At 37.9% G+C, this 15,496-nt stretch overlaps 1 protein-coding gene across 1 annotated transcript in view; it reads left to right on the top strand.

Moving 5' to 3' along the window:
- Positions 1–7,295, top strand: part of LOC136873963 (uncharacterized) — a 199,216-nt gene extending 191,921 nt beyond the window's left edge. The window contains exons 5-6 of the mRNA XM_067147361.2: positions 3,898–4,018; positions 6,295–7,295. Of these exons, the coding sequence (XP_067003462.2) occupies positions 3,898–4,018; positions 6,295–6,498 (325 nt within the window). The 3' untranslated portion in view covers positions 6,499–7,295. The remainder of the gene's footprint in view (positions 1–3,897; positions 4,019–6,294) is intronic.
- The last annotated feature ends 8,201 nt before the right edge of the window (positions 7,296–15,496 follow it).

Raw genomic sequence — 15,496 nt, 5'->3', positions numbered from 1 at the left:
TATACTGCTCTGCCTCGTCAATTACTATGTCCTGCTGGTCAAGATGTTCCTGTAGGTGGCTTACCTCCTCCTTCATTTCGCATAATTTATTCAATATTACTTCCCATATGTTACAGTCGAGTATTGGAGTTGGTTTTGGTCTCAACTTGCCTAAAATCAATGTATCACTACGACAAGAATATTACAGTTTTCATTTGAGAAACTCATCAAGTTCCATTACATTTTAATCAAAAAAGCTTATTTAGTGTATCTATTTTACTTAAGTGTGAAAGATAATTTGTTAATCAGAAAATTTAAAATCATAACGTTAAGTTTTCATACCCACTCACGTCCCTGTGTGTGACAACACTTATATTGCAAATACGCTTCCAGTAGTACTGAAGTTACTGACCGAGTAGAGTAGGCTTCAGCTTCGGCTAGCCATGCAGCTCTACCTTTGGGAGGCGGAGGGGCTAGTCCTAAGACATATCCGTGTTTGTTTTTTTTAATTCTCCTGTACAAAGGCGAATGCCAGGACAGATAATTTTATAGGCCATCACCGTCATCCCCAACCTTCTCTGCATAACAAATCACCACCACAGATCTCTCTGACCTCAGAGAGGGCATTACCCTATAAAAGGTCCATGTACCCTTACATAATGGAAACTTTTGTAGTTTGTTCAAATTATCTCCAGTCTCTCCGCAAATCGCATAAATCTTTCACTTTTTACTAAAGATTTCTGTGGAGGGGACAGTGGATATATATATTTAAATTACTACAGTGCTAAGCCCAAACAGTAACTAATGTGACAAAATTTTGAGAGAACGCCTGTTCTTGACATCTTATTGAAGTCTCTCTTCAGGGCCCACCTCGTATTCATGATCATCAAAGCGTAAAGTCTATGTGGTCTGACACTGTGGTTAGCCGGTTCGAGTTCTGTTGATTGAAAAAATTGTTTCAGAATGTTGGCTGCCAGGGTAGGAGACGTGGTGGCATACAATTTATAGTCATTGGCCTGGATTCAATTCCCAACCTCTCCACATTGCTCATATGGAGCGAGAGCATATGATGCTGCTGATGGTGATTCATCCTTCCGATTGGGACATAAAACCTTGAGCAGACACCCCTTGGTACTATTCGACAGGAGTAGGGTATGTGCCGGCACTGGGTTTCACCCTCTCCCTTCCTACTATCATATCACGTCATTCATTTAATTTCATTAACTCCTCTGATAATGTTCATGTCAGGAGATGCATCCGGTCATAAAAATTCGCTAGGAAGATTCATCTCACTTCATACCTGACCCCACAGAGAAATGGGACAAGGGTTGGACATACATACATACATTGAAGTATGTAACGTGCTCCCGATATATATGTTTTCTTACCTCGTGCATATTCATTGCCAGTGACATTGGACTGCTACGTTTACCATCCATCTGTTGCCTTGTCTGCCTCACGACTGTGTGTGTGCTTGCTTTCCTCTCCCCGCCACCCCCTGACGTCATTATTGTTCCCACACATTCCATGCCTGGCTCTCCGGCCTATATAAACTTGCTGTTTCGCCTTGATCGGCGATCAGGTGTGTGCACTATGCTATTGTAAGCAGTGGGAGTTTCATATCGTCCGCGGCTGGTCCGTGCTGACTTATTTAACCTGTGTGGGAAACTTCTACGTCTCGCTGGGTGAGCAGACTCATGTTTTATTTTACATATTCATGTGGATATTCTTTCTAGCTCCTCACCGACTTTGTTACAAATATCAAGCTTTGAAAATTTCGGTCCCTTTTGGACTTTCCTTACACTATGGAGCACTTCCTTCATTTCTGTGAACATTGACAATTGTGATTGGGGAGTTTTCCTTGGCGGACCAACAAGCGAGCTCGAACCTTACATCGTGTGTTGAAATGAACTTAACCTTCAACGGGGTTTTGCAGCCTGATCCCTGCCTGTTCCCTTAATGCTCTTACCTGTGTTTTGTTTTTTCTTTATCCATTTTCCCTACCTCTCCTTCTACCGGTGTATGCCCTTGTTACTTCCTATTCTTCTTCTTCTTCTTCTTCTTCTTCTATGAGAAATTAATAATGTACTAATGGATTAGTAATGGTCTGCGAATTTTCATAACTGTTCTTCTATTTTATGGTTTTAAAATTAATGCCAACTCGTTCTTCTAGTTAAATGGAATTCGTTTTCGGGGGATTGTTTTCTTCGCATTGCTATCCCAATGTTTACTGAATGCATCGTTCCACTAGTAATATTTTTTTTGAAGCATATTCAGGGTACGTCCTTGCTACGATATTGATACCATTGTAACTATTTGAATTTTGTTTATAATTCTCACAAGCATTTGTACATACGCCTTATTTTCTTAACATAATCTTCTAACATGTCTACTATTCCAGTACCTGACCTATACCAAAGATTATGAGTTTAAATTGCTATGTATCGTGTTTATAAGCTTTCTTTTGATGTTGTTACAATATATGTTATGATTCTTAAAACCTGATCCCTTGGGCTTATTATTTGTTTGGTGTCCCCTTTTTATTCCTATGCTCCTACTACGGAATACCTCTGGGGAAGGGCCTTGATTTGTGTTCTGCACGACTAACTGCGCACTGCCTCGTGCACGTTTCCAGTTACTCTGCTTCGCCTGACACGTAAACATTGTGCTCTGTCATATGATTGAGGGGAGACTCTCCTCTCCCTTTTTTGAGAAAACGTGTTTTAGAACTGATCTATGCTGGAGATACAAAATCGTAACAAGTATCACTTCAAGTACACAACACAGACTTGTGCTGTCATGTTTCATACATTTTAGTTCTTCCAGTTCACTCACAACACGCCTGTGCAGAAGCATATTGAAAATTGGAGGGTAAGTGCCAATACGAACGAGTTCAATTATCTGACCCGTTCGCAAACTTGGTCTAAATATTGCTAATGAAACTGAAGAAATCTCTTAACCTTGACTAAATATTCTGGTTAGGATACATTTACTGTTCTTCCTTGATGCATAGATGATGTAAACTAGCTTGTATATGGCATTACAAGCTGTGCTAAGCAAATCATTGATTACATACGTGTACGAGACCTGGAGACGACAAAAGGAGTCTAATTCACATTGCTTTAAAGATAATTAGATACAGGTTCTGGATCAAAAGACCTTCATAGGATCAGATGTAGCTACTAATCACTCATATAATGATGGCCGAAACTGAAGGAGGGAAGGAAGGAATGTAGGTAAATGGATAGGTATTATTATTGGAGAACTAACAAGCAAGGCTGTTGATTTAAAGATTAGAAGTAGAAATCTATGTATTTGTCCAAAGATGATTTCACTAGTGAACATCAGAAGTACAAAACTGGAAAGAATGCAAAGGATGATGATGATGCTTGTTTAAAGGTTATCGGCCCCTAAATGAGTGAAGACTAAAATGATGTAGTAGTCCAAAAGAGCAAGCCAATTAAAGAAGAATGGCCAGAATAAATATGTAAAAGGGTTGAATAATGCATGTCTACTAAGACCTGAGGAGGGAAAAAAAGACGAGGTAGAAGGATGGTAAACACACATGACACAGAAGCCACAAAGTGAAAGATCAAAATGATATTTTACCATGAAAGAAAGGGGGCTATTGTTGCTAATAAAATGGGAGAGACTCAGCAATGGGTCTTGGATTATCGATCTACTTTTTTATAACAGCAGGTGCCTCGTTATACAGTCAATGGCTTTCCCAGACACTTGATGGTGCTAAATATTCTGTTTCATCTTTAATGCTACATTTTCAAAGTATAACTATTTACCTGTGAATTATCATGGTCAAAATGAAGGAGAAAAATTATTCAGTACCTTTAATCAAAGCCATTTTCTGTTACATCAAGAAAAAGAATGTGCAACAAACTAATCCTCAGTGTATGCTTGCAGCCTCAGACTGAATGGGCTTGTCGTGGATTGCAGTTTGTATCTGACCAGTATTAATGGTGTCAGTGATGGTGCAGCCAGTCTTGCAAGCCTAGATATTCATATTTCCATCAGTGCTATAAAGGTATGTATCAATATATCTAGCATAATTATTGAACTTTATTGTTAAATTTCACTGTTCACAAATTAAATCTAAATGGAGTTAGTACAATACATTGGGTAACTATGGCCACATTTCAAGGTTTGTTACATATTCTGATATGAAAATATCAGTGAAACTGGATCTAGATGAAATGCATGTCACCTGATACCTGTGGTTTACATGTGGACAAAAGGAGATAAATTTGTTGCACACCACTGAAAAATCCACGGCCTGTTTCCAGTACAAGCATCATGAGAAAAAGGCTGAAGTTAATGAAAATCGGTATCTAAAATCGGGGAATGAGGTAGTACAATTCAGGCTATAAATAATTTTATTCACACTGAGTGAAATGGTAGTTTAGGGGAAGGGGGCTAAAATTTAACTTTTAAATACCTACGTCATTGGTCCTATCGAAAAATACTACATAACAAAATTTATAGAGAACACAATTTCCGACCATTAATGTCTTAATATAGTTTTACTGTACCGACTATAACAGAATTCATGAATTTAGACTTTTGTTGCTTAGTCCATATCAACGCCGAGCACTGCTAACATGGAAATATTGTTCAATTCTGTTAACTGGCGATGGTTTTTGTCATGATTGTCTTAAGGTGTAAAACCGCGTGGTCATTGGTCCATATCAACAATGAAAATTGTTAAGATTATAAAAACGAGATAAAATCATAAAGGAACGATCCGTTGAAGAATAAGACAAGAGGGAGTAATGAAAGAAGGAAGAACTCTCTCTACGTTAGACGCCCTAATATCACAGAGTCGGGAGAAAAACAAATATGAAAGCCTACAATGTCGAAAGCTCATAAAATGGATGAATAATAATATTACATTGACCATTGTTTGTTGTGATGTGCTTTGTCTCTTCTGCTGCCCCGTATCTCCGATAGATAGGTTTACTGCTGCGTTCCGAGTAAAACAGCCTGCCTGAAGATTGGCGGGAAGTACCTAGGGAGTTAGATAACTATTTTCTTTAGCATGCCATTTCTCTAGTTCATCATAGTATTTCAGCTATTCAATCCCTACTCTGAGGCACTGATTGGAATGAACAGTGTGCAAAGTTTAACAGAATACGGCGATGTTCACAGCTGTCTGCAGCCTGCTCATTCCGTAGCGAAGCACGAGCTGGTCATCCAGTCCCTAATAAATAGTGGGTACAATATGTATGAAATAGTTTCTTAAACAAAATAATTATACTCTTGAAAGTTACTTACCCTGTCATTGTAAGAGACTATAAGTTATGTAATTATTGCGAATGTAAAATTTATGTTGTGTTTTCGAGCAAGTTGGCTCTGGGGTTCAAGGTTTGCGACTATAAGTCTGCATTCAGATCCCACAGTTGGCAGCCTTGAAGATGGTTTTCTTATTTTCAAGCCAGGGCTTTAGGTTAATTAAGGACACAGCCACTATCTTCCCAGTCCTACCCCAGTGCCATCCTAGCGCTGCCAAAAACCTGGCTGCATTAGTACAACATTAAACAAGTGGGGAAACTGCATGAGTTAGCCGTGCAGTTAGGGGCGTGCAGCTGTGAGCTTGCATCCGGGAAATAGTGAGTTCGAATCCCACTACCAGCAGCCCTGAAGATGGTTTTCCTTGGTTTCCCATTTTCACACCAGGCAAATGCTGGTGCTGTACCCTAATTAAGGCCATGGCCGCTTCCTTCCAACTCCTAGTCCTTTCCTATCCCATCATCGCCATAAGACCTATCTGTGTCGGTGCAACGTAAAACCACTAGCACACAAAAAAGTGGAAAAAATAGTCATTCTACAAAAGCAAACACTTTTATTCCGACATGTTAAACAATTATTAATGTACGAATCCATCATCAAAATTACAGTAAATACCCTGAGAAACTTCATAAATAGTGTTCAAGGACAACTTTGACAGAACCTGGTCTGAGTCATTTTCGTTTGCGGCTTTTCTCTTACATCACTGACACAGAGAGATATGATGACTAGGGGATAGTACATGGCTAGGACTGGAAAGAAAGCAACTGGTGGCCTTAAGGTACAGCCCCAGGAAATGGAAAACCATGCAAAACTATTTTCAGGGCTGCCGACGGTGGACTTCGAACCCACCATCTCCCTGAATGCAAGCTCACAGCTACATGATGCAAACCGTGTAGTCTACTCTCTCAGTATGGTCGGAAAGGTAGAGGTACACATGAGTAAATATTTTCTAAAAGTAAAAGAAATATAATTATGCAGTGGAGTAAAATTCACTTGAATACATCTCTGTTTCAGGCAAAGTTTGAGAATTTGATGGGAGGTGGTGCGATGGGTGATCTTGTGAATGAACTGATCGGTGAAGTAGGTCCCGACTTCATCAAAGCAAATCCTCAAGAAGTCAGTATACTGATTGGAAAAGAGCTGCAGCAATTGGTAAACCCAATTTTGGGCCAGTATACATTGCGCCAAATTCTTCATCAGCTAAAAACATCAAATTAATTGCATGCAAAATGCACTAACTTAAATTTATGTGATATAATAAGACAATAAAAATACAAAGAATGCACAAAATTGTAACAGCATTTTTATTCAAAACAAACATTTCAGAATTTATCCACAGGTCAATCAAGATAGAAAAAGACTGGTAGCAAAATATTAAATAACATGTTAGGTATACTTCTGGCCTAAACTGGTAATTTTTATAAATATTTTTCTACTATTCAACTTAAAGATATATTCAGTTTCAAAAACAAGCTTACTAAACCTAAAGCATACTACAATTCTGGTAAACACTTACTTAAAAGAAAAACAGAGGGTAGTAGCTTTATATGTAAAGGTTTATTTTGTTTTACTGAATTAGAGATGTATACTGTATTTCAATCACACACCTGTGGGAAAAGTTCCTTCTTATCTCTTGAAAGTTCCTCAGGTTTATGTGCTGACTTAATGAAAAGAGTGGTATTGAATCTGTAAGTGTGTGGTAAACATATAAATATGTAAAATATAATCAAGATAAGTAATATTAAAAAAAAAAAAAAAAGTTTCATGAATGTAAGCTTTAAACGGTTGTATTACTGTTGAGTTTTTCCAAGTTCATTTACTAGCAAGATATTCAATGCTAATAAGTTCTATTCAAATTAGTAAAAAAAAAAAAACTAAAACTGGGTTGCAGTCACTTTTATATAAAATACTGATTTGCTATATGCTAGGTTAGATGACAAGCTATGAGCAATCAAAAAAAAAGTGTGATTTTTTCTCTCCCACATAATTATGTTTGAATAAATAAGTCCATGCAGTTTTCAGAATAATTAATATGTGACCAAAATACATTGCTCTACCTGTTCCTCCATGCACATCTTTAGCAGAGATTGAAAATATCTTACGTCAATTGTATGAAGAAAGCACAAATTTTGAGCAGAAAACTAATTTGTTTTCAACTTCCCAATTTACAGATATTTGGAAATATATACAGCAGAACCTCGATAATTCAAAACCGGTTAATTTAAAATCTCACCTAATTCAAAGAAGCTCTTTTTCCCGGAAACATGAGGTACGGTTTTGCACGTTATTTAAATTGTTCAATTTGAAATACGGATAATTTGTAATTCGAAGAACAATATAATTAAGTGATATATGATATATATAATAAATGTTATGTATTATATACTGTGTTGAATGGTGGAACATCCCTCAATTAATTCCTATTATATAAGTTTTATGTCAACATGGAAATGAAAAGTGTAATTTATGACCGAAGAACAATGGTGAAAAAGTGTGGCTCATATAATCAATTCGTACGCACCGAACAATATTGTCAGTGCCAATGAAACTGCAGTTTTTAATTTTTTAATGCCGAGCCCAAGCGGACTTCCGGTTTTAAAGGAGAGAAGTGCCAGCCGGGAAATCGTACAAGGGTAGGGGTCACTGTACTGTGTTGCAATGCACACGGAAGAGAGAGACTTCCTTACCTTGTCATATGAAAGTTTGATAAGCCACGATGTTTCAAGGGAGTCAGGCACTTTCCGTGAAAATACAAGGCATCTAAAAATGCAAACGGTAGAGCAATCCAACAGATAAATCATTTGCACAGGAGAGCCAGCATAATTTGTCCTCATCTTCGAATTTTTTTTCCTATCGTTGCATGAGGTTATGTTTGCCAGTGTTTCATCCAAGTGCATTATTGAATACGGTAATGTAAATGCACCTTGTTGGATACATTTCGGAAATAGTGTTTTCCAAGGTTTAAAGTGAGAATCAAGGCGATTGCATGCATTAATGGGTCTTAGAATACTTTGTGACGCGACAAGAGTTGGTATTTCCAATTATGAGACAAGGCCGTCATGGACAAGTGTCAAGGCGGGAAATCGTAAGGGGATAGTCACTGTACTATGTTGTAATGCAGAAGGAAGCAAGACCTTCTCCCCTCTTCATAGGAACGTTCGATAAGCCATGATGTTTTAAGGGCATTGGCTACTTTCCGTGCAAGTACAGGCATCTAAAATGCATACAGTACAGTAATCCAATGAATAAAGCACTTGCACAGGGGAGCCAGTATAGATGTTTCTTCATCTTTGAAGAATTTTTTCATTTTTAAAAATTTCATTGAGTGAGGTTATGTTTGCTGGTGAGTTATACAAGTGCATTTTTTCAATACTGTAAATGCACCTTGTTGTATGGATACATTTTCAAAATCATTTTCTTTTTCCATGGCATTTGAAAGGTTTAAACTGTGAATCAAGGTTAATAATTTGTGACCCGCAAGGGTTGGTATTTCTGAATTATAACTTGGCGTTTAATTGAAAATCACATAATTCGAAGTACGATTTTTGCGTCCCAACGACTTTGAATTAACAAGGTTTTGCTGTATGTGGGAGAGTGAATCATATGGGCGGTGTCAGAGTCAACTGTCATGTTGATATTCTACAGCTCAGCTAAGACTTGCATGTTTTTTTTCATCTCCTCCTTGTCTTTAATTCAATTGAGTGTTATGTGTAACGAAAATTGACTGTTACGTGTAAGTTAACAATGTGAGATTCGAGTAAATATGTCAGCAGTAATACAGAATGAAAATGATAGACATTCAGAGAATAAACAAAAATATTTCTACTGTATCTGTGTCTGCTATTAAAATCCTGCATAAAATTATATATAGTAAGGAAGGTGACTGACAGAACTAAGATGTTATGAGAGTTTACAGCATTTCAGCTTTTGGAAGGTTCCGCCCAGTACGACGATCAGGTTAAGTACTGTACGTCGTTGACAATTTCGTTGAACGTGACTTGATTACAGTATGCAATGTGTTGTGCTTCGAATTTGAGGGAGATAAAGACAAGCTAATGAGGCGCATTTTATGGCACCTCATCAATTTAGAATTGCTGTCAAAACTTGAGATCGACAGAAATGACAAAGACGACGGCAAAGAAAAAGAAGTCTAATACGTTGTACAATGCAGTTCGCGCTTGAAGACTAACGGGAATTAAAGAGATCACAGTCAAATTAAGAAGAAAGTAAACTACAAATCAGAAGCATCTACAGAAGGAAGTGAAAATGACTTGCTTACACACCTTACCTCATCAAGAAAACGGGGAAATTCAGGCCACAGATTCGCACTGATGTTTCGGGACGCCGAAGATTCAATGAGCACCTTTGAAGATAATGGAGATTATCCAGTCATAAAGGGGATTGTGGAATTTGAAGAAACCGCTGTTCTGATGGGGTGGGACAATGTGCAAAAACTAGTATTTGCTAAGGAATCATTGTCTTTCTTGGCAAAACTATTCATCCAAAGTGAAACTGGTTTATCAACATGGAAGAAATTAAAGAAAGCTTTGATAGAAAAGTTTGCTGTCAAGATAAGTGGTGCAGATATTCATTGACTGCTAAGTAGATGGAAGAGGAAAGAAGAAACTTTACAAGAGTGCAGTACCTGCTTGTAATGAAGTGTGAGATTGATGATGATTCCCTACTACAGTACATTATTGATGGTAAAGAAGATTAGTCCAACAATAAAACTGATTTTGTATGGGACCAGAAACTTCTTCCACTCTGAGGTCTTCATTGATGATGACGCATTTGAGGCCGATTTTTATGTTGTGACTAGCAATAACTGAAGATGCTGCAAAATTGGAAGTGATATTCTACAGCAACGAGAAGTAGTGATAAATCAGAATGGTGTTCGAATATCCATGCCAAATCCATGCAGATTAATGTTGATGAAAAACAGCAACTGGATGTAGACGAGCCTACAAATTATGACTCCTATGAACCTGTCATAACGAAAAGTTCAGAAGTGGAATTGACCATTACGTTGAAGGACTAACAGCCGGTATTCAGCAGATCATGACGACTTACACCTGTAGGAAAGGAAACTGTTAACGAGCAAGTGAAGAAATCGCTAGAGGAAGGCACCATCTAACCGAGCTCTTATGAGTATGCCAGCCCTGGTAGAAGTGTGGAAGAAAGATTGCTCCCCTAGCTTGTGTATCGACTAATGTAAGATAAACAAGATCATCCTAAAGGATTGACACCCGTTCATAAATGATATCTTGGATAAATTGCAAGGAGTAAGTGTATTCAGTACACTCGACTTAAAATGATTTTTTTCATGTGCCAGTAGAATCTCAAAGTAGAAAATACAATGCTTTTGTTACTAATTCAGGTCAGTTTCAGTTCCAAAAAGCACTATTTGGTCCGTGCAACTCACTGGCAGTGTTCCAACGAATCTTTAACAGAGTCTTGCGAGCATCAGAAGTTCAGGACATAGTGCTCATTTACATGGATGATTTGATAATTCTGGCTAAAGGTGAAACTGAAACACTACACCGCTTAAAGATAGTACTGAATGTAGCTAAGGACTATGACACTGAACTGAACAAAGGGAAATGCCACCTACTGAAGAGGAAGGTTGAGTTCTTGGGGCATGTAGTGGAAGATAGACAACTCTATCCACTGGATAACTGCCGGTTAGCAGTAATATTGCTGAATAACTGACTGAGGCTGTTTGTGCTTGATTTTGCATTCCGTTCAGAAATTAAGACATATTTTATTAAAAATTCTTCCTTAACCTAGAGGCTGCCTGAAGACAAAGAATACACAATACAGTGAATATTAAAAAATAAATTTATAAAGAACTCAAAAAATGATTCAGAAGTTAGATGTACAAATTTAAACAATATTGAAAAATAATTAGTGAAATTACAAGTAAAAGCTACAAAAACACTAACATTTGAAAAGTTTTAAGAACAACTTGATAAATAATTTCTATCAAACTTAAAAAAATAAGTATTATTTGGACTTTAGGACAAGATGATCTTATTCCGAAGAATATAGGTGGCATCTCAATATGTGGATAGAGCCCCTGAGAGCTTTTAGCCCCCAGTCCAAGAGTTCATCAGTGCTGAATTCTGAAGTTGTGTTGAGTGGTACAGTGAAGGGTAATGGATATTTGTTATGTTATAGCCTACCTACGGATTAGAAACAATCTTGTGAAGTTCCCTAGTGTGCTGCTTATTTGTCTTGTGACAGCTTAGTTATGGATATGGAAAAAGTTGTGAAATTGCTTAATGAAATAAAAATTAAAATCCTTCAGAAAGCACGTAGTGGTAGTGCAAATGTTGAAAACTGCACCTTCGAGATTCAACCTAACTTTAATTGGTTGAAGTTTTGCTGCATTCAAAATGGCCACCACTCTTGCACATGGGTAAGTGTAACCTCCGAATAATTGCTGGTCAAAGTGTGTGACCAGAAAACAATGTGTAATAACCTAGTCCAAAATATGAGGCTTCAAATAACAAGTTTTAGAAGGAACACGATGTGCAATAATATGTTATTACTTATTGGCCCCAGACCAAATCTTTACATATTTCTTGCCTGGTGGTTTTTAACACCTTTCAATGATACTTTATAAGCCCCAGTAGGAAATGGTTTTCATACTTGTTCTCTTGTGTTTTCACACCTTTTAATGCTCTCCTTTCATCTCTAGAAACAGTAAATATAGCTTTCACTGTACCTACACATATACTATGTAAAATGCATTCCAGTCAAAAAACATATCTCTACTGGACAGTTTTTAACCATGTATTCAATAGTATGTTTTCTAGCTGAACAGGGTTTTCCGTGGTTTCCCATTTTCACAACAGGCAACCTTAATTAAGGCCACGGCCGCTTCCTTCCACTTCCTAGGCCTTTCCTCTCCCATCGTCACCATAAGACATATCTGTGTCGGTGCGATGTAAAGGAAAATAGAAAAAAAAAAGTGTTGTCTTTGCTTGTCCCCTACAGAAACGTTTTATCAAAGTGTCACTCTCTCAGAGAGAAAGGGAGAACAGGACAGGACAGCACAGCACAATAACACGTCAGTATGGGAAGGAATAAATTTCTGCTGGCAGTGTGTCCAAAATTCTTGGAGGCAGACCACAAGAAGGGCTGGCTGTAATAGACCTGTTGGGTTCCTTTCCTCTTTTTGTGTTTATTTTGTATGTTGTTATAATATTTTGCCTTTTATAAAATAGCACTTAAATTTATATCATATAACCGCTCTCTTCTATTTAAAAGGGGAAACAAACTCTCGTTTCTACACACAATCCGCAACCAAAACTGAATGCATTAGCACGACGACACCAACTGAAGCAACAATCACAAGCCACAAAATGGAAAATATAATAAAAGTTTGAGAAATTTCGGCTTACTGTATTTACTAGCGTATTTTCCCTACTTTTTCTCTCACAATTATGAGAAATGGAATTGAGGGCTGGGGAAATTACACCATGTTTTCCAAGTTTGAGCAAAAAAATTGTAGGGATATTTTAAAGATATTTTAAAGAATACATATATATACATATATATATATATATATGTATATATATATATATACTGTACAGTAGTATACGAGTAATATCCTATTAGAATTTAGTGTGCTTATTTTATTATTGTAAAATATTTGTGTAGTACTGGTGTAGTAGAGGTATCCGTAGAAACTCTTACTAAAATATTGTTGAAATTAGGATAGGCTTAATTACAGTTTGGAATTGTGTACTTCTTGTGTATTACTTTCGATATTCAGTAATTAACAGCAGCTTTTATCCTGTTAGGAGTTGTAGGATAAAAAAATAGAGCACGACTAAGTAGTATTGTAGTGTAGTCGTACCGGTATATTAATTACCTTATTGTTGTGTACTATCCCAGACAATATATCCCTCCGTTCATTTATTTTTTTGCAAATAAGTTATTTTATTTTTTTAATTTAAAAATTTTCCCCCGTAAAGAATGGCTAAGGAGCGCGAGTGTACTTATTGTGGGTGTGGTGAGGCATTGAGGGGTATGAGGGAGGAGTTGGAAAGTTTGAGGGAGATAATTAGGATTCTCACAGAAGACAGGAAGGAAGATAGGACTCCCTCAAACAACGTACAGGTTACAGTAGGTGTACAAGAGGGAGGGGAAGGAAAGGGAGGAGTTGTAGAAGACAGGTGGTCTAATGTTCTAAGGGGAAGGAGATTGCAGGCCAAGGGCTCTATTCAGGATCAGAATTCAGGACAGGTGTCTGTGCGAAATCGGTACGAGTCATTCCAGGTAGAACAACAGAGGGAAGATGAGGGACAGGAAACTGTTGCTGAGATGCGTGGAAGTAGGAGGAAGGGAAAAGGTAGGAAAGGGAAATGTAGAGTAGAGGATACGAAAAGACAGGTGGAACAGGGTCATGGGAAGGAGAAAAGGGAGGAGGAAGTAGCTTCTGCAGCTATCAGGAAAGATCGGGCTGACCAGGAGGGGAGGGGATCAAATGAGGTGGGTAGGGTTGAGGCTCTGGTCATGGGGGATTCCATCGTTAGACACGTGGGGAAAGTGTGTGGAGGAAAGGGAACCAGGGTAGAATGTTATCCAGGAATTAGGTTGAGGCAGATGTTGAGGAAAGTAGAAGAGAGGGAGGAGGGGAAGGAGAAGGTGGTAGTGTTTCACGTTGGTACCAACAACGTAAGGCAAGCTGATATAAGTACCAACATAGTTGGAGATGTGTGGGATCTGGTAAATGCAGCACGGGTGAAGTTTAAGAAAGCGGAGATTGTTATTAGTGGAATACTGTGTAGGAGGGATACTGACTGGAGGGTGATTGGGGATTTAAATGAGACTATGGAGTGGGTATGTGGGAAACTGGGAGTGAAATTTCTAGATCCTAATGGGTGGGTAGGAGATAGGGATCTGCGCTCGGATGGCCTTCATTTAAACCGCAGTGGTACGTATAAGTTAGGAAATTTGTTTGGAAGGGTAATAGGGAGGTACATTCAGGGAAACGGGATGGCCTAGGGAGCAGTGATAACGGAACAGGGAACTGGAAATCAAGTAGGGATGACATAAAATTGTTAGTGTTGAACTGTAGAAGTATTGTAAAGAAAGGAATAGAATTAAGTAATTTAATAGATATATATTTACCAGATATTGTAATAGGAGTTGAATCATGGCTGAGAAATGATATAATGGATGCAGAAATTTTCTCACGGCACTGGAGTGTGTATCGTAGAGATAGGATAGGAAAGGTGGGAGGGGGAGTTTTCATTCTGGTGAAAGAAGAATTTGTAAGCTACGAAAAAGTTAAAGATGAGACACATGAAATTCTAGGTGTAAGGCTCATTTCTAAAGATAATAGGCAACTTGATATATTTGGAGTGTACAGATCGGGAAAGGGTAGCACTGATGCGGATTCGGAATTATTTGATAGGATAGTCAGCTATGTGGGAAACGACATGGAAAGAAATGTGATTGTAGCGGGAGATCTGAATTTGCCAGATGTCAATTGGGAAGGAAATGCGAACGACAGGAAGCATGACCAACAAATGGCAAATAAGTTAATATGGGAAGGACAGCTGATTCAGAAAGTGATGGAACCAACCAGAGGGAAAAATATTTTGGATGTGGTGCTGATAAAACCAGATGAGCTCTATAGGGAAACTGAAGTAATAGATGGTATTAGTGATCATGAAGCTGTTTTTGTGGTAGTTAAAAAGAAATGTGATAGAAAGGTAGGTCTTAAAAGTAGGACTGTTAGGCAGTACCATATGGCTGATAAAGCAGGTATGAGGCAGTTTCTAAAAAGTAACTATGATCGGTGGAAAACGGTAAATAAAAATGTAAACAGACTCTGGGATGGGTTTAAAGAAATTGTTGAGGAATGCGAAAACAGGTTTGTACCTTTAAGGGTGGTAAGGAATGGTAAAGACCCACCTTATTATAACAGAGAAATAAAGAGACTAAGAAGGAGGTGCAGACTGGAAAGAAATAGAGTTAGAAATGGCTGTGGAAGTAAGGAGAAATTGAAGGAACTTACTAGAAAATTTAATCTAGCAAAGAAGGCAGCTAAGGATAACATGATGGCAAGCATTATTGGCAGTCATACAAATTTTAGTGAAAAATGGAAGGGTATGTATAGGTATTTTAAGGCAGAAACAGGTTCCAAGAAGGACATTCTAGGAATAATTAATGAACAAGGGGAGTGTGCATGTGAGGATCT

Source organism: Anabrus simplex, chromosome 5 (genome assembly GCF_040414725.1).
Source record: "Anabrus simplex isolate iqAnaSimp1 chromosome 5, ASM4041472v1, whole genome shotgun sequence".
NCBI classification, from domain to species: Eukaryota; Metazoa; Arthropoda; class Insecta; order Orthoptera; family Tettigoniidae; genus Anabrus; species Anabrus simplex.
This window is presented reverse-complemented; position numbering and strand designations above follow the sequence as displayed.